At 50.2% G+C, this 14989-nt stretch overlaps 2 protein-coding genes across 2 annotated transcripts in view; one reads left to right on the top strand and one right to left on the bottom strand.

Annotated features, from left to right (window-relative positions):
• Positions 1-7294, top strand: part of LIMK2 (LIM domain kinase 2) — a 30566-nt gene extending 23272 nt beyond the window's left edge. Inside the window, exons 11-16 of the mRNA XM_058037123.1 lie at positions 163-219; positions 397-462; positions 1255-1429; positions 2814-2869; positions 4587-4744; positions 5297-7294. Of these exons, the coding sequence (XP_057893106.1) occupies positions 163-219; positions 397-462; positions 1255-1429; positions 2814-2869; positions 4587-4744; positions 5297-5453 (669 nt within the window). The 3' untranslated portion in view covers positions 5454-7294. The remainder of the gene's footprint in view (positions 1-162; positions 220-396; positions 463-1254; positions 1430-2813; positions 2870-4586; positions 4745-5296) is intronic.
• A 794-nt stretch (positions 7295-8088) lies between these two features.
• PIK3IP1 (phosphoinositide-3-kinase interacting protein 1) lies at positions 8089-14599 on the bottom strand. The gene is made up of 6 exons (XM_058036998.1): positions 14494-14599; positions 14221-14337; positions 14025-14144; positions 11876-12061; positions 11662-11740; positions 8089-9693 (listed from the first exon to the last, which is right to left on the bottom strand). The coding sequence occupies exons 1-6, from the start codon at positions 14573-14575 to the stop codon at positions 9486-9488; spliced, it is 792 nt and encodes a 263-aa protein (XP_057892981.1). The 5' UTR covers positions 14576-14599; the 3' UTR covers positions 8089-9485.
• Positions 14600-14989: the final 390 nt, after the last annotated feature.

Below are 14989 nucleotides of genomic sequence, written 5' to 3' on the forward strand. Positions count from 1 at the left end.
CTTTGGAGCTGTGCAGTAAAGCTGCTTCATGGCTGTGGGTGAGCTTGAGGCAGGAAGCCTCTTCTTTCTGGGGCTGTATCATGTGTCTCTGAGTGCTGTAAGAGTCCCTCTTGTGAAGGAACTGCTGGCTGGTAAGATGGTCCCTGACCATTTATCTTTCAGGACCCATTCCCCTGGCAGCAGAAGGTCAGCTTTGCCAAAGGGATTGCCTCTGGAATGGTGAGTGGGACTGTTGCTTTGTAACAGAGCAAACTCTGGGGTCAGAGTTAGTGGCTTCAGGAGGGTGGAGTATGAGGGGCTGTGGGCACTGCCTGACTACTGGAACTGGGTTGTGGAGTCTGTCATAAAATGCTCATCTGGGAACCCCTAACACCAGCTTTTCTCCTTGTGTTCCAGGCTTACTTGCACTCCATGTGCATCATTCACAGAGACCTGAATTCACACAATTGCCTGATCAAGCTGGTGAGTTACACCTCAGTTCCCACAGCATGCTGCTTCTCTCCTTGGCATCTTCCTCCCTTGGTTTTCTCCACATGATGTTCCCTCTTTTGTCAGGGTGGAACTGATTTCAGAGAGGCTTTATGCCCCAGGCAAAGGAGCTTTATTCTCACACAGGGTTTTCTAGACTGATCCAGCTTTCACTGTTTCTGTGTTCTGTTCTCTTACCACCCTTCCTCTGGTAGCAGTTCCTGTAAGAGTCACTTTCTGAGAATTAGTACAGCTCTGTTCTTTATCTCAACTCTGAGGTGTTCTCTGCAGCTGTTTCTGTTCTTTTAACCACTTAGTGACTTTTTATTGGCACTCAGGATTCAGACAAGTGTAGGTGTGTACACGTTTGTCCTCTCATTTTTTTAAATGCTGGGTCACAAGAGTTTTGTGTAGTTTCATTCCCTCAAGCCTGCCCTTTTTCACTTGGCTTCAGACAACCCAGGATCAAAGTCCAAGTTAATTCCTGAACAGGTAAAAGAGGAAGATCTAAAAGGAAAGGTCCAGGTTTCCCCTGGCAAGTGTAGCCAAATTGGTGGGATAAGTGCTAGCAACCACACAGGAAATAAGATCATGAAGGGAGCAAGTGATGAGCTGGGGTCATGAACTGGGTCTCTTACACTGTCTGGACATCTTGCTATGCTCATGGCTGCAGGAAACCCAGATAGTTGCCTTAGACTATAGCTGGTAGTGAACAGGAATTGCAGCCTCTCTGCTCCTGAAAGGGGCTGGGAGTGATCAGTGGCCTGTACTGAACCCCCTGTGCAGGATAAGACAGTGGTGGTGGCTGACTTCGGTCTGTCCCGGCTGATTGTGGAGGAGAGGAAGAAGCCGACCCTGGAGAAGCCGTCGGCCAAGAAGCGGACGCTGCGCAAGAGCGACAGGAAGAAGCGCTACACCGTGGTGGGGAACCCCTACTGGATGGCCCCAGAGATGCTCAATGGTAAGAGTCCAGCACAGGGAGCAGGCAAGGAGACAGCCTGTGACACGATACAGAGATGACAGGATTACTGTAAGTTTCTGTGCCCCAGTAGCACCTAAACCTTTTAGAGCCTGTGGTTTTAGACCTGCTGATGTGGAAGCTTTGCTGTACACACAGAGGTCATAGCTGCAGTCCTGCAGTGCCTGCCCTGGTGAGCCTTTGTACCAGCCCAGGTTCTGTTTCTGGCTTGACAGCAGGATTCTTCAGGAGGGCAACAGAAGTAAACTTGCTGCAATCCAAGTAAAAGGAAAGATAAAAAGAGGCCTGAGATAAAACTGAACCCAAGATCAGTTTCTGTTATAGCCTCGTGCTTTGGAATTGCCCCTTGAAAGAGGGAATAGTTACGTTCTGGGATGAGGTTTATGCTGTTGCACAGATCTAGGGAGAGGCCATGTGCTGCCAGGTTTGCTGAAGCCTCAGGATTCAGATGGGAATTGTACTACAAGTGCAAGGAAATCTGGGTTTTGACATGCAGCCCTCAGTTGCATTAAGGTTGAGCTGTGACCCTTAGAGGAAAAGCTGCTCCTGCAGGAGTTGAGATGAGGGTGAAATATAGTAGATACAATTTCCTCCTAAAGAGCAGGTCTCTCTGACCAGGTTGGACAGTTTGGCTGGCTGGGATATCAGCACTGTCCAGCACAGTCTACTGGGGAAGGAAGGACTGGGCTTCTCTCCCCCAGCTCAGTTTTCTATGTTGCTTTCTTGTGTGCTGTTCTGTTTGCCTTTTCTCAAGGTCTCCAGCCCTAAAGAAGTCTGAGGCTGCTTCTCAGAGTTTGTCTCAGTTGTGGCATTTGTCAAGAGAACAGCAACAGCATAGTCTGACATCAGCTCTGAAAGCAAGGCTGCTCAGCAGCTCGTGCCTTGGGAGGGGTGTGTCTGTGAGCAGAGCATGGCGTGCTGGAGCCTGCCAGCTCTCCCAGGATCAAAGTGCTGCTGGTGTGTAATTTATTATCTCTGCAGTCACTGCAGCAGGGACTTGCTGGCTGCTGGGGAAGCTGAGCACTGGCTCCATGCTCTGTAGAGATCCACAAGAACAGCAATCAATGAAAATGGGCAGGAGCTTTCCATAGTTATTCTTAGCCTTTGCTCAGATCTGATAGAGTGTTGTCCTGTAATTCCCCAGTACAAGAGAGAAGCAGGGTTAACATCTGTAATGGCAGTGTAATGCAGCTGGTATATACAGATCTTGGGGTGACCAGCCCTGCTCAGGTTTAAGCCTTGCTTTGAATCCTGTTTTAGGGCTCTCCAGAGAAAAGCCTTAGTTAAGCTTGGTACTGGCAGCTCCTGAAATAGCTGGCTGGGTGACTCTCTCTTAACAGAGCTGAATGTCTCATGTTTCCCACAGGACAGAGCTACGATGAGATGGTGGACATTTTTTCATTTGGGATTGTTCTCTGCGAGGTAAGACAAGGACATTAAATGGCATCTTTAATGTCCCCATCTCTGTGTACACCCAGATCTCTGCATCTGAGTGTGCAGCCTGTGACCTAACAGCACATTATTGGTGAATTAGACTGGGAGAACAAGGCTCTGTTTCCTCAAGGAAGATAACTGTCTTGTAGTTTGCTGGTCCCAGTTTCTTCCTGGACTGAGAGAAGCTGTCATCAAGTTCTGACTGAGCCTGCTATCTGTTTGAAAGTAATGTATTCCCTAGAACTCTGATGCTTTTTTCTTTTTCTGCTTCATTAAAAAAACAATCAGCTGCATAATCTCAGCAAATTCAGGGCTTCCACTGGGGATGGCACTTCACTTCAAAGAAGTGGAAACAAAAACCTCTTTGCAGGTCGATTAATGAAGCTTGCACCCTGAAGTCTGTTGGCTTAGTTTATTTCTGAGCCAATGCAGAGTCTGACTGCTATATCAGGCTTTTCTATCTGCAGAACAAAAAGCAGCACTTGAAAGCTGCAAGGTATTTTCAGTTTAAAAATGTGGAAATACAGATGAAAGGCAGGGTGTTATGTGTAACACAGCAGTTGCAGGAACACCAGGGGATGCCAGCACAGTTTCATTTTCAGTGTTTGGGTGAAGGAGACAAAGAAAATGTCTGTGCATAAATCTTTGTGGCCTCATCTGGAGCTCTGTTTACACTGGGCCCTCCTCTCAGAGAATGTTGTGGCTGTGAGTTACAGAGTTAGGAACTTGAAAAATCTGTATGTGGGATTAAAACAATTGTTTCATCTAGAAAAAAAGACAAATAAAAGGGTAGTAGCATATGAACATTCTCCTTGTCGCCAAAATTATGCTAAAAAAATCCCCTAAAATTAAACACTCAAACAGATAGGGACATAAACCTGCCAAAATACATAATGGGTGTTTCTGTCTAGTTCCAGGATGTAGCTGTCGTGCTGAGTTACTGGCATAGAAAAGCCTGGGTGGTTATAAATAACAGCCCTTCTATGATACCCAGTGAGGCTTTAAACTTAATACTCTGTCCACGTGAAAGTTTCTGTTGACCTTCTGAGTCCAGATGCCCCCACAGCTCTCTGCTGTGGGCTCCTTCCCTCTACACTTGTGCTGGAGGTGGTGAGCATTGGGGCAATGCTGGGGCAGGGCTCCCTGTCCACCCAGCTCTTTACTGGCTCTCCTTTTCCTGCAGCCTCCTGGCTGTCAGTTATGGTTGTTTGTCTGTCTTGTCTGTCCCAGCCCTCTGGCTGTGGTGGGGGCTGAATCTGTCACTGGCAGAACAATTCAGAATTGGAGCTGCTGTTGACTTCCCAGCATTGTTCAGGACAGGCTCTGTACTGAGGGGCTTTGCTGCTGGCATGGTAAGATGGTTATGGTGGTGCAGGTTGCCTTGGTTGCCTGCAATCAGGAGGGGCTGCATCATCCCCAGCTGCAAGACACTGTACAGCTCCCTGAGAGGGGCACATCATGCTGTGTCTTCTGGCAGAGACCCTGGGCAGGAGGAGAAGGCATCTGGGACTTCCTCCACAGCTGTGGACACCTCTCCAGGTCTTGAAAAAGTTTCCAGTGAAGTTTGTCTGTACATAGTGCCACGAGCTCATGGCTCCATTGGAAGGAAGAACAGTTTTCTGTTGTTTCATTTCCACCATAATACTTTGAAGGAGCCCCTGCCTGATCTATTGCAGTACCTAAGTGCTTCTCTCACTTTCTCTAGATCATAGGCCAGGTTTATGCTGACCCAGACTGTCTCCCACGCACACTGGATTTTGGCCTTAATGTCAAGCTGTTCTGGGAGAAGTTTGTTCCTGCTGATTGTCCTCCAGCCTTTTTCCCTCTGGCTGCTATTTGCTGCAGACTGGAACCAGAGAGCAGGTAGGTTTGGGGTCTGGAGGACTCCTCTTTGGAAGCTGCAGGATGTGTCTGTGTTCCCATAGTGCAAGGACTGCTCTGCACAGAGGGCAGCTCCAGCCATCTATGGGAATGCTCAAAGGCTTCCATGAGTGAGAGGCTTCAGAGTCCACAGTTTGGGAGAGAGACTGCTGTATGGTGGAGATGTCTGACACAATTCCAAGACAGATTAAGAAGGAATGATTGTTCAGGATTTCTCAGCTACAAAGAGCAGGGGCAGACTTTGACAGTAAGGTAGATACTTCATTTGATTTCAGTTATGAAATTTGTAGCTTCAGAACAGTGTTGCTGTAGGTTCCAAAGAGCCAGACCTCCCTGGTCACTGACTGGCTATAAAAATGGGTAGCCCAGACAGATGAGGGCTTTGCAGTCTTGGAAGCTGAATGGGGAGGAAATCCTGGCCCTGTTCATCACTCTGTGCATGGTACAGGGACCTGGATGGACAGCTAGTTCAGCCTTTCCAGATGCTGTTCTGCTTCCTCTTTCCTACTCATGTTTTCTCACTGCTGCTTCTAGGCCCCCTTTTTCCAAGCTGGAAGATTCCTTTGAAGCTCTCTCTCTGTACCTGGGAGAACTTGCCATCCCCCTTCCATCTGAGCTTGAGGAGCTGGACCACAATGTGAGTGTGCAGTATGGACTGACCCGTGACAAGCTACCTGAAAACACAACCTAGGCTGCTCCTGCTGCCTGCACCACTTCACTGGAGCTGGGCTGAGCAGCAGGGAGGGAGATGCACTTCAGCCACTTCCAGGGCATTAACCACGCTGTGCATCTGCTGCACTGCCTCTCTCTCCCCACCCAGCTTCCCTCCTCCTGGATATCCTGATTCACTGTGGATTCCTGGCACGTTTCAGAAGCAAAAAGGATTGTTTCCTGCCAGCTGCACCTAGGAAAGCCGCTGAACACTATTTTTCTGGCTTGAGAGATATTTCTCTGGCCTTTTCAGGCTTCTTTACTGTGGTGCCTTAGAACTTGGCTGCAAGCTGTGAAGCCACCCTGGCCTGTGTGCCAGGGAGGGAATTGCTATAGGAGACTCTCCTGGGTAAGGACCAACTTCTGGAACAGCTTCTCCCACTGACTGCCCTGCCCAGAAAGCTGGGGAAATTGGACATCCAGCAACATGTCTCACCAGGACAGCACATGTATGTATTTGCATGTGTTTCCCAGAACAACCGACTGAGATTTTGGCCTCTGACATGCATCAGAGGAAGGAGTAAAAAGCCCCAGGAATTGGGCAGCTCTCCTGAATACCACGTCTCTGGGGAAGCACATCTGAATTCTTGTTTTGGTTTTGTGGGCTTTTATTCCTTCTGTGTCTCTGAATACCTCCAAAAGCCTGCCTAGAAACACTAAGACTGCCTAGAAACACTAAGACTGAGCTCTGCTTGCCCCTCCTGATGGCAGATGAGGCAGGCAGCAAATGAGCCACTGGAGCATTTTCAGACCCTGCGCCTGCAGTGAGTTTGCCTGCCCAAAACCTTAACCTAGGTGAAAGTATCTGAACCTGAATGTGTAGTTCTGCACTAGGCACTGGGTGTGGACATTCCTGAGTGCTTGAGCTCTTGGCCTGTGGATGTGAGGTGACAGGAATGACAGCAGAAGGTGCTTGTCAGAAAGCCAAATGTTTGAAGTGGCTCAGACCTTGGGCATGGACAATGGCAAAAGGGGACTTGCCCAAGGTTAATTAAAGGATGGACTTGTCATGAATAGAAAAGTGCTGGAGAATGTCCCATCCTCCCTGGAGTGGCAGCTGGAGAACTAATAATTCAGTTGCCACTACCTCATCCTTTCCTGCAGATTGTCCAAGTTGCTCCTTTGAAGGTCCTTCGTGCAGCTGCTGCTGCAGCACCTGAGCTGATTCTCCAAACAGAAATTTTCCTCAGGGTCATTCCCTGCTCTGGGGTGGGGGGAAAAGGGCTTGGAGTCATTGGGAGGTGGGTAGGGCTGTATTTTCTTTCAGTACTTCTCTTCTTCCTCCCTTGGTGGGAGAAGGAAGGAAGGAAGCTACTGCTGCAGTAGCTCACGTGGTTGGCAGAACTGAACAAAAAGCTGAATCAAGTTCTGCTCTAAGTCTCACAAACATCATGGTTTAACTGGATTTTAGTGTGCTCCTTTTCCCCTCCTCCTCCCTTCAGCATTGAATGGTGGGGAATGGGTGTTAGTCTTTGCTGTTACTTTGGTTTCCTCCCCTACCCATGAGTTTAAAGTATTATGTACAATAACATGGGCCCAGCCATCACCTGACATCAGGTATGCAAGGGGGGGTGTTTTTAGTCTGTGTAGTGGTGTTTTAGAAACACTAGGGCCTCCCTGTGCTGAGAGTCAGGCAGGAGCCTCTCTAAACTGGGTCCAGTGGATCCAGGATTGTTAATAGGATTTGCCCTTTCATTCCCCCTCCCAGGCTGGTTTGTGAGGGGACCCCTGAAGGGAGAGTCCTGGGTGATGTGTGTGGGGGGGTTTATGAACTGTGATTTGCACAGCTCCACGTTCTAACTAAATTAAAGAGCAGTAACTGTATGCTGATTTTGTGGTCTCTGTGTTCAATAAAGCCGGAAGCCGTCACTTTCTCGGGTTTCTATTGTAGTCACAAAATGGCAACACCAAAGCTGCCCAGATTCTGACCATCCAGAACAGCCTTTTCTGAGCCTGTGGACTGTGCCACATTCACAGAACTGCAGAATCACAGTGCAATGCTCTGTAGGACTATTTACCTGGAGTGAGGGAAAGGGAACAAGTTCTGTTCAGTCCGTGGTTGGTTTCAAGGGTGGACAGGAGTCAGCAGATCAAGGAGCCTCTCCATTTTCCTTTTCTAATCCAGGGATAAAAATGCAACCTGTTCTTGGAAACATCTTATTCTGAAATATGTAGTTCAGGGGACTTTTGTTTAGACAACAACTGAACAAAAATGCTGGCTCTGTTAGTCCCTCTATAAGCTGCTGTGCTCCATCTCCATTGCACTTCTCAAGGGATGGAGCTGCTGCTGAGCAGCACCAAAGCAGAACTGAGCCAGGTCAGTGCAGGAAGGGGCTGTAAGCAAGAGTCTGTTCCCATGGGCCAGCCTGCGGAGTCACCCACAGCTGCTTTTCAGGAACAGTGTCCCAGTCCAAGAGGAGCTGCTGGAGCAGGGAGACAAGCTTCATGCCCCTTGTCAGTGCTGCTGCATGCAGGCACTGCTTGTAGGGATTTACTTTTGGGCCTGGCAAACTGAAGTGGCATCTTCCCTTCTCCTCAGTTCAAAGTCTGAAACACTGCAAAGGATGCTGCTCTGGCAGGAGGAATGCACAGATGAGCCACAGTCCACATAGGTCTACAGAGCATTCTTCTTTTAAGCTTTAATATAAGGTAGCACAGTCTGCACCTTCTCATAATGAGGTATTTAAAACATTTTACAAAGAAATGGTATTCAAAGGCATTTAAAAATAAAATATTTCCCTTTTCTGAATCAAACATTAACACTACAACCCCTGCTGCCAAGTGCTGCTCCCTGTTAGGCCCACAGCCCTAAAGCAGATGGCTGGAAAACTTACTTGAATGGCTTGAATCCCCTGAAGCGGGGACAGATGTTTCCCTGAACTGGCCTTGCCTTGGTGCCATGAGGGAGACACTGCAGCAACCATCCCTTCCAAAACCCCTGAAATGCTAATAAAAGTTGTTACAAAACCTCTCTAATAGGACCAGGCTCTGTAAGTAAGTAGTCTTGCTGCACAAGCTGAGTGTGTGACAGAGGCTGGACCAGGAGCCACACCAGAACTTCAGTATCTTACAAAACAGCTGTCCTGTTCTGCCCTTAGAGCCAGAGCTGCTGCTCTGTGATCAGGGTGACCTCCACAGCTTGGCCACTCTGTCCAGCACTGGCTCTGTAGGAAGCCTAGGGAGTTCAAAAGAGGATGTTCTCTATCCTCAGTGTTTAACCTGCTGTAAGTAACTGAAGGGCAGTTTGTTTTCTTCACAACTATCTACCACTCACCCTTGCTTTAATGATCTGTGTAAGTGAGCAGGAGGCACAGACAGACCCCCTGGACACCTACAACTGTGGCTGTGCATGTAGCACCACAGGGGAATGGAGAAGTGGCCTCAGCCCTGGAAGACCTGGATTTGTCAAGAGCTTGAGGAGAGCACTGGGTCTAAACATTCTGCTTCTGGGCAAAGACATCCCTTAAACAAGCTCTTCCTTGGAAAAAAACCTGATCCAGTAGCAGGATTCTGGACAGTGATTCCAGCTGTCAGCCACTAAAGCAAAAAGGCAGGAACTATAATCAGTGTAATTATCTAGCTAAATCTGACATGAAGCTCCCCTCAGTCCCTGCAGTACTGTTCTCTCCTGAGGTTCCAGGCTGAAACTTAAGTAACAGTGCACACCATTAAATAGGAAAAGAATGTAGAAAGAGGAAGCCACGACCACACTCCAGGCTACAGGATCTGTGGCCAGTTAAGCCTGGCCCATCATCCCCCCCAGCTCATTGGCACTCCATGGAGACAGGTGGGAAGAAGCAGCAGGGTCCACCACACCAGTCCCCAGCTGGTCATGCACTGAACGGTGCCCCTCAAGCAGATGATGAATTGCCCATTGCTCTGTTCCTCTGCATCACCTTTGTCCGGCGTTCATCAAAAAGAAAACAAAACAGAAATGAACACACGCACCCCCTGCACTCACAGTGGGAAGCTGGAGGCTTTGCTCGGCCTGTAGCGCTCCTGCCTGAGCTGCTCAGGCCCCAGGAGTCCCTGCCTGGCCCATGAGGGGGCCGCTGCCATCCCGGGTGTCCTCCACGGGCGTCTGGCTGGGCTGCACCACGATGGTGTTCTCATCCACCAGCTCGCACGCGGGGTTGCTGAACGCCGACAGGGGCAGCGTGATGCGCTGCATCTCCCGCTCGTAAACCTTCTGCTCGTGCTTCTCCTTCAGGTCCTTCCCCCTGCATTACAACAAAAACCAAAATACACACGTGGGGTGAGTGCTGCTGCTTGGAGGGAGAGTCTCAGTAGAGCTGAAGGGACTGTGCTCTTTAAGATTTAAGTGGTTTCAGCTGCATACAAAGGGCCAGAAATATTCCCTACTGTAAGCAGAGGACCACAGCTGAGCATCTCTGAAAAACAAGCAGCCAAGTGAAGTCTGTTCCTCCCTCAAACTGGCTTATTCACTGACACTGCTGCTGATAAATGACTGTACAGCCAAGCCCCTCCTTCAAACCACAGAGCTGCCATATGTTTCCTTATCCTTTCCAGTCCCACAGCACTGCCTGGTGCAGGCCCAGGGGAGGAGTGAGACAGTGCAGAGGCCACTGCTGTGGAAAAGAGCTTCTGTAACCTGCTTCATCTGGAACAAATACTGGAGGTGATGACAGCTTCTGCCTTTTGTTGCAGCAAATTAAGCTGTCCAAAAAGTATTAAAGCTGACTTCAGAGCCGGCCCTGCCTTCTGCCACTGCAGCTATAACAGCTTAATGCCACAACCAGCTCCTCAAACCTACCTCAGTCTCCAGCCTGTTGCTAAGTGAAGGAACACCTCTGTAATTTGTGCCGTGGAAGAACTGCCTTGCTTTAAAAATGGATTTGGCATTAATAGCATGTTGTCTCCAGAAGAGCTATGTATACCAAAAACTACTAAACACATTAAAGGTTTCTCACCCCACCTACTACCCAAACCTGCCAGCTTGCACATGCAATTCTGAGATCAAGGCAAGGAAGGAGACAGTAAACCTGCAGAAGATCCCTGCTGTGAGCTCTCTGTGACTGGAGAAGCAAAGCTGCCTTTGGCCAAAGCCCAGCACTGGTCTATTGCTTCCTCCCACTGAGGATGGCAGAGAGGTGGGACAGGCACCACTCGCTCCTCCTGAGGCTCGTGATCTCAGGCAGGCAGAGCTGCTGGGGTTTCCTGTTGGCATTCTGGCTGCTTTTCAAAGCTGCCTACAAACGTGCAGCAGTGGCTGCCATTCCTGCCAGCACACAAGACAGCATTCTCTGAAGTGACACCTCAAATCAGATTCCTCGACAAGCGGCACTCTGTGTTTTGCCCCTTATGTAACACTCCTCCCTCTGCTTTTTTTCTGTCAGCATTTATTATAAACACTTACATAAGGACATGTCCCAGCTTGGGAAAGGGCTCCTTCTGCTTGGTTGTGTCAGACTGTTGTCAAACAGCCAAAACATAGAACAAACCCTCCCAGAGGAGGGAGCCTGGGCCTTTGCTTGCTGCAGTGACAATCACTGCTATTTGTTAATCCTGCCCTCTCTCTTACAACTAAGCTTGCTACTGCCACTACCCTCAAATACTGCTGAGCTACAGAAACATTTCTGTCCCACACAGTGAAGTGACTGAAAAAAAAAGTAACTGAAGTCAAAATCAAAACTGACCTAAAAGTATACAGGAACTTTGCTAAAATGAACTTGGACCAAAAAAAAAAGTGCTACCTGACAGTCAGCTTCATAGGATACAATGCATGAGTAGCAAAAAAAACCTGCTCATTGTTTTTCTTCTAAAGATAGACTAGAGAAATCAGGGGAACAGGTGGCCTGCTAGAAGAATTGTTCTTTTTCTGAGCAAAACAAACTTCCTGTGAGGGCACCTGGGATCTCTCTTTCCAGTTCTGATAAAATCCTGCTAGCGAGTACATCTGAAAAAGCCACATCAAGGTGCACATGCATACACAAAACCTCAAACATTAAAGAGGGCAATTTGAAACTTCAAGTGAGATAGAACATCACAATAATGGGGGAATGGAGAAGAACAGAGTTAACTCTTCAGTAGTTCTTTTCTCAGTGTAACAAACACTTGCTTAATGTGCCATAATCAAACATGCTTCTGTCCCATTTGGTTGGGTGTGCAGGTGCTCAGACATTCCTGCTCTATATACACCAGCTTTTGAACAAAGAACAGCCACTCACCTCTTATAGATGTACCCCACGACAATGCCAGCCCCAATGGCAATGATTATCACCATCATGATCAGCCCCAGCACATAACCTGTGAAAAGAGAAAAATAAGAGCCAAAATTAAGAGGTGGCAGATCCAGCTATAATGCTGCTTTCAGAGCCTCAAAACAGGTCTGTCCTGCCACAATTACAGGAATGGATCCATCAAATGATCCTGGGTTTGTACCTAGTGTCCCTAAGTCCTTCTTTTCTCTGGAGTTCATCTGCACTCTCTGACTGATGCCAATGACGGGCTGCACCGCGGCTGCCTCGCTCCGGGAGGGCAAAGTATCAGCTGGTTCAAACACCTGCTCCTCCTCCTGGGAAGCACCAACTTCTGCTGTGGGGACTGGGGTTGTGCTGGCTGCAGCATCTGTTGAGAGGAGAAAAAAAATAAAAAAAATATATATACAACATATCAAGCACTTATGATTACTTCAAAACAACATGTGTCTTGAGAGTGGGACAGCTCTAAACTGGCATCACTGAACTGCCTTCAAAGCTCACTGAAAAACACTTGTTCCCCCTTAAGTTGTTGCCAGAAATCCTACCAAAGTAGACAAGAAATCTGTTCTTCCCCCCACTTTCCTCTGACATGAACCTATTTAACTAAGAGTCCAAGGCACCACCACAGATGAAAGAAGTCAGAGAGCAGATTGAAACCCAGGTTCAGGGCATAAGTCCAGAGGATGCACAATGACTTCATTTAGTGTATAGATCGATATACAGGCTGCAGCTTCAATCATGCTGAACAAGATTATGAGAATCTCCATCCCAAATCTCCCAGGAGCCTATTTATCCCTCTTCTGCCTCAATCTTCCTGACACAGGAAAGTCTGACAGGAGACTCCAGCTGGTGTGAAAACAATCTGGAGATATTTTTCCCTGGTCCCTCCTTGCAGTGTGTACCAAACTGATAGTCTGGGACACCACTGGACAGGCTAAGTCAGAGCAGGCAGCACAGCCACTGACTAAGGACAATTCCTTCCTCAGTCAAGGCCCAGAAATGGCACCCAAGGATACAGGTTCCTTCCCAGCCCTGTTTTTTATCAATGCTCTTTTTCATCAACAGCATTGAAAGATTTTCAAGGTAGCTCCTTCTTTCATGACACAGTTTAACTGGAAGCTGCAGCACTGTAAAAGCTGTGACAGTGTAAAGTAGGTATCTACTACCTTTTCTACACAATCCCCCTTCCTTTTTGGAAATGCTATTCACAGTATGCATCCACACCTGAAAAATCACTCCACCTGCATCTGCCCCCACAGCAGGCAATAACTCCCTGTGGATTTTCTATCTGCAGCCATTTTGAGTCCTCAGTGCAATGTGAAATGGAAGTACAGAAGAGAGTCAGAGACAGGAAATCAGGGGTCCTGCACAGTAACTTCAAGTAGGGTCAGCCAGGGCAACTGAACTAAAGTGAACTGTTGAACCATTAAATGGTGCCCGCTCTGAGACACAAAAATATGAAACCTATTAAACCTGCAAATGGCTGAAAGGTCAGGTAACTCTTCTGATCCTAAAGCTGCAAGAGTGTTTTGAGGAAGGATCTTGGCAGCAGAACATTTTTTTGCTTCACTTTTAGGGAAAAGCAGGCAAAAAAAGAGCAAAGTGAAAAAAAGGGGAGAGTGTATGTGCGTGGGAAAAGTGCAAGGATAGCAGTCTCAAGGGACAGTGGTGCGAGTAAATCTTGCAGGGCTCAGAAAGTAGTAAACAGTTCAAAAAACCCCCAGTGGTTGCTCTGATGTCAGTCAACACTGACACCTCCTCTCCCCAAAACAGGCTTCAGCTACAGTTTTTTGGCAAACTGTTTCTCACTGTGACTATCCAGGAGGAATCCAGTGTTTCCATTTCTTACTGTCCTCCTTTCTAGTTCTCATTTTTTCCACATTCTTGCCGTGCACCCTGTACTCAAATTCCCACTGGCAATTCTTTAACAGCAGGAAGCTTCTTTAGTCAGCCATAACATGCCCCACAGCAGCAGTCTACCCGCACCTCGGCAGCTCCTGGACGTCCAGACCTCAGCCTTTTGCAACACAGCTGGAGAGCGCGACAGTGATAAGCGAATTATGGGGAGTGGGGGCTTCTCACAGGCCTTTTCTGGCACTAATGGCAAAGCCGGAGGGGCGGAGCACGGCATAGCTGGGAGGCAGATGTGCACGCACAGGCGGGGGCTGGAGGGAGCTCTGGGTACGCGGTGTTTCCGAGGGAGGTGCTGGCGTAGCCCGGGGTTGTTTGTGCGCCGGGGGACCCCACCCTGGTGACAAACCGAGCCCCGGCGGTAGGGGGCAGGCCAAGGAGGGCAGGAAGAGACAGGGACCGGCGGCGGCCGCTCTTACCTGAGCACTGGGCGATGTCGCAGGATCGCCGCTCGGGGATCCCGGTAGCGCCTTGGATGTAGCACCAGGGCGCGGCGTCGCCGTCCGGGTTCCTGCAGCTGTTGTGGTCCTCATCGAGTGCTAGGGAGCAGCGGGCCGTCAGCGCGGCCGCGGCACCCCCCGCTCCCCCGAGAGCCCCTCCCGGCCCCGGACCCACCTGCCGGGAGCGCGGCGCCGGTACCGTTCCGCACCATCCGCCAGTTGAGGCACGGGGCGCCGCCGGAGGCCACTCGCCGGCTGCCGCGGTAGGACTCGCCGTTACCGCGGACGCATTCTGCGGAGAGACGAGCCGAGCCTGGCGGGCGGCCCGAGCAGCCCCCGCCGCTCCGGGCAGCTCCCAGCACGGCCCCCGCTTTCCCCACAGGGGTGTTCCCCCTCCCCAGAGCGGCCTTTGTCCCCCACAAAGCCGGGCCGCCACTCGCTCACTCACCCTCGGCGCCGCGGGCGGCCCCCAGCAGCAGCAGCGAGCCCAGCAGCAGCAGCAGCGCCCACCGCGGACCCCCGGGCAGCATCCTCGGCGCGGAGGGCGAGGAGCCGCCGGCAGCCCGGCCGCGCAGCTCGGCTCGGCTCCGCTCGGCGAGACCTGCCCCGGCGCTCCCTCCCCGTAAACAACCGCCGGGCTGCGCTCCCCCCCCGCCCCGCAGCCGCCGCCGGGTCCTAACGCTGCCGCTGCCGCCGCCCGCCCCCAGCAGGGGAAGGGGCGGCTGCCGCGGGGCAGGGCTCGGGCTCGGGCTCGGGGCAGGGCTCGGGGCAGAGCGAAGCTGCTGCCGCACAGGGTCCCTCGCCCCGATGGCTGCGCGGTGCCGTGGGGCTGTTTGGCTCGAGGGCAACTCCGCGTCTCTGGGCTTGTCTCCTACAGTCGCAGGAAAAGTCTTAGACCAGAAGAGGAGACTTTCCACACGGAACTACGCTTGAACAACTGCCTG

The sequence above is a fragment of the Melospiza georgiana genome, chromosome 18, assembly GCF_028018845.1.
Source record: "Melospiza georgiana isolate bMelGeo1 chromosome 18, bMelGeo1.pri, whole genome shotgun sequence".
Lineage (NCBI taxonomy): Eukaryota > Metazoa > Chordata > Aves > Passeriformes > Passerellidae > Melospiza > Melospiza georgiana.

Excerpts from the sequence above, each read along its gene's own strand:
- PIK3IP1 (XM_058036998.1), bottom strand. The coding sequence starts at position 14,575 with ATGCTGCCCGGGGGTCCGCGGTGGGCGCTGCTGCTGCTGCTGGGCTCG. Across the intron at positions 14,338-14,493 it reads GGCCGCCCGCGGCGCCGAGG|AATGCGTCCGCGGTAACGGC; the intron begins GTGAGTGAGCGA and ends GTCTCTCCGCAG. Across the intron at positions 14,145-14,220 it reads CGGCGCCGCGCTCCCGGCAG|CACTCGATGAGGACCACAAC; the intron begins GTGGGTCCGGGG and ends GCTGCTCCCTAG.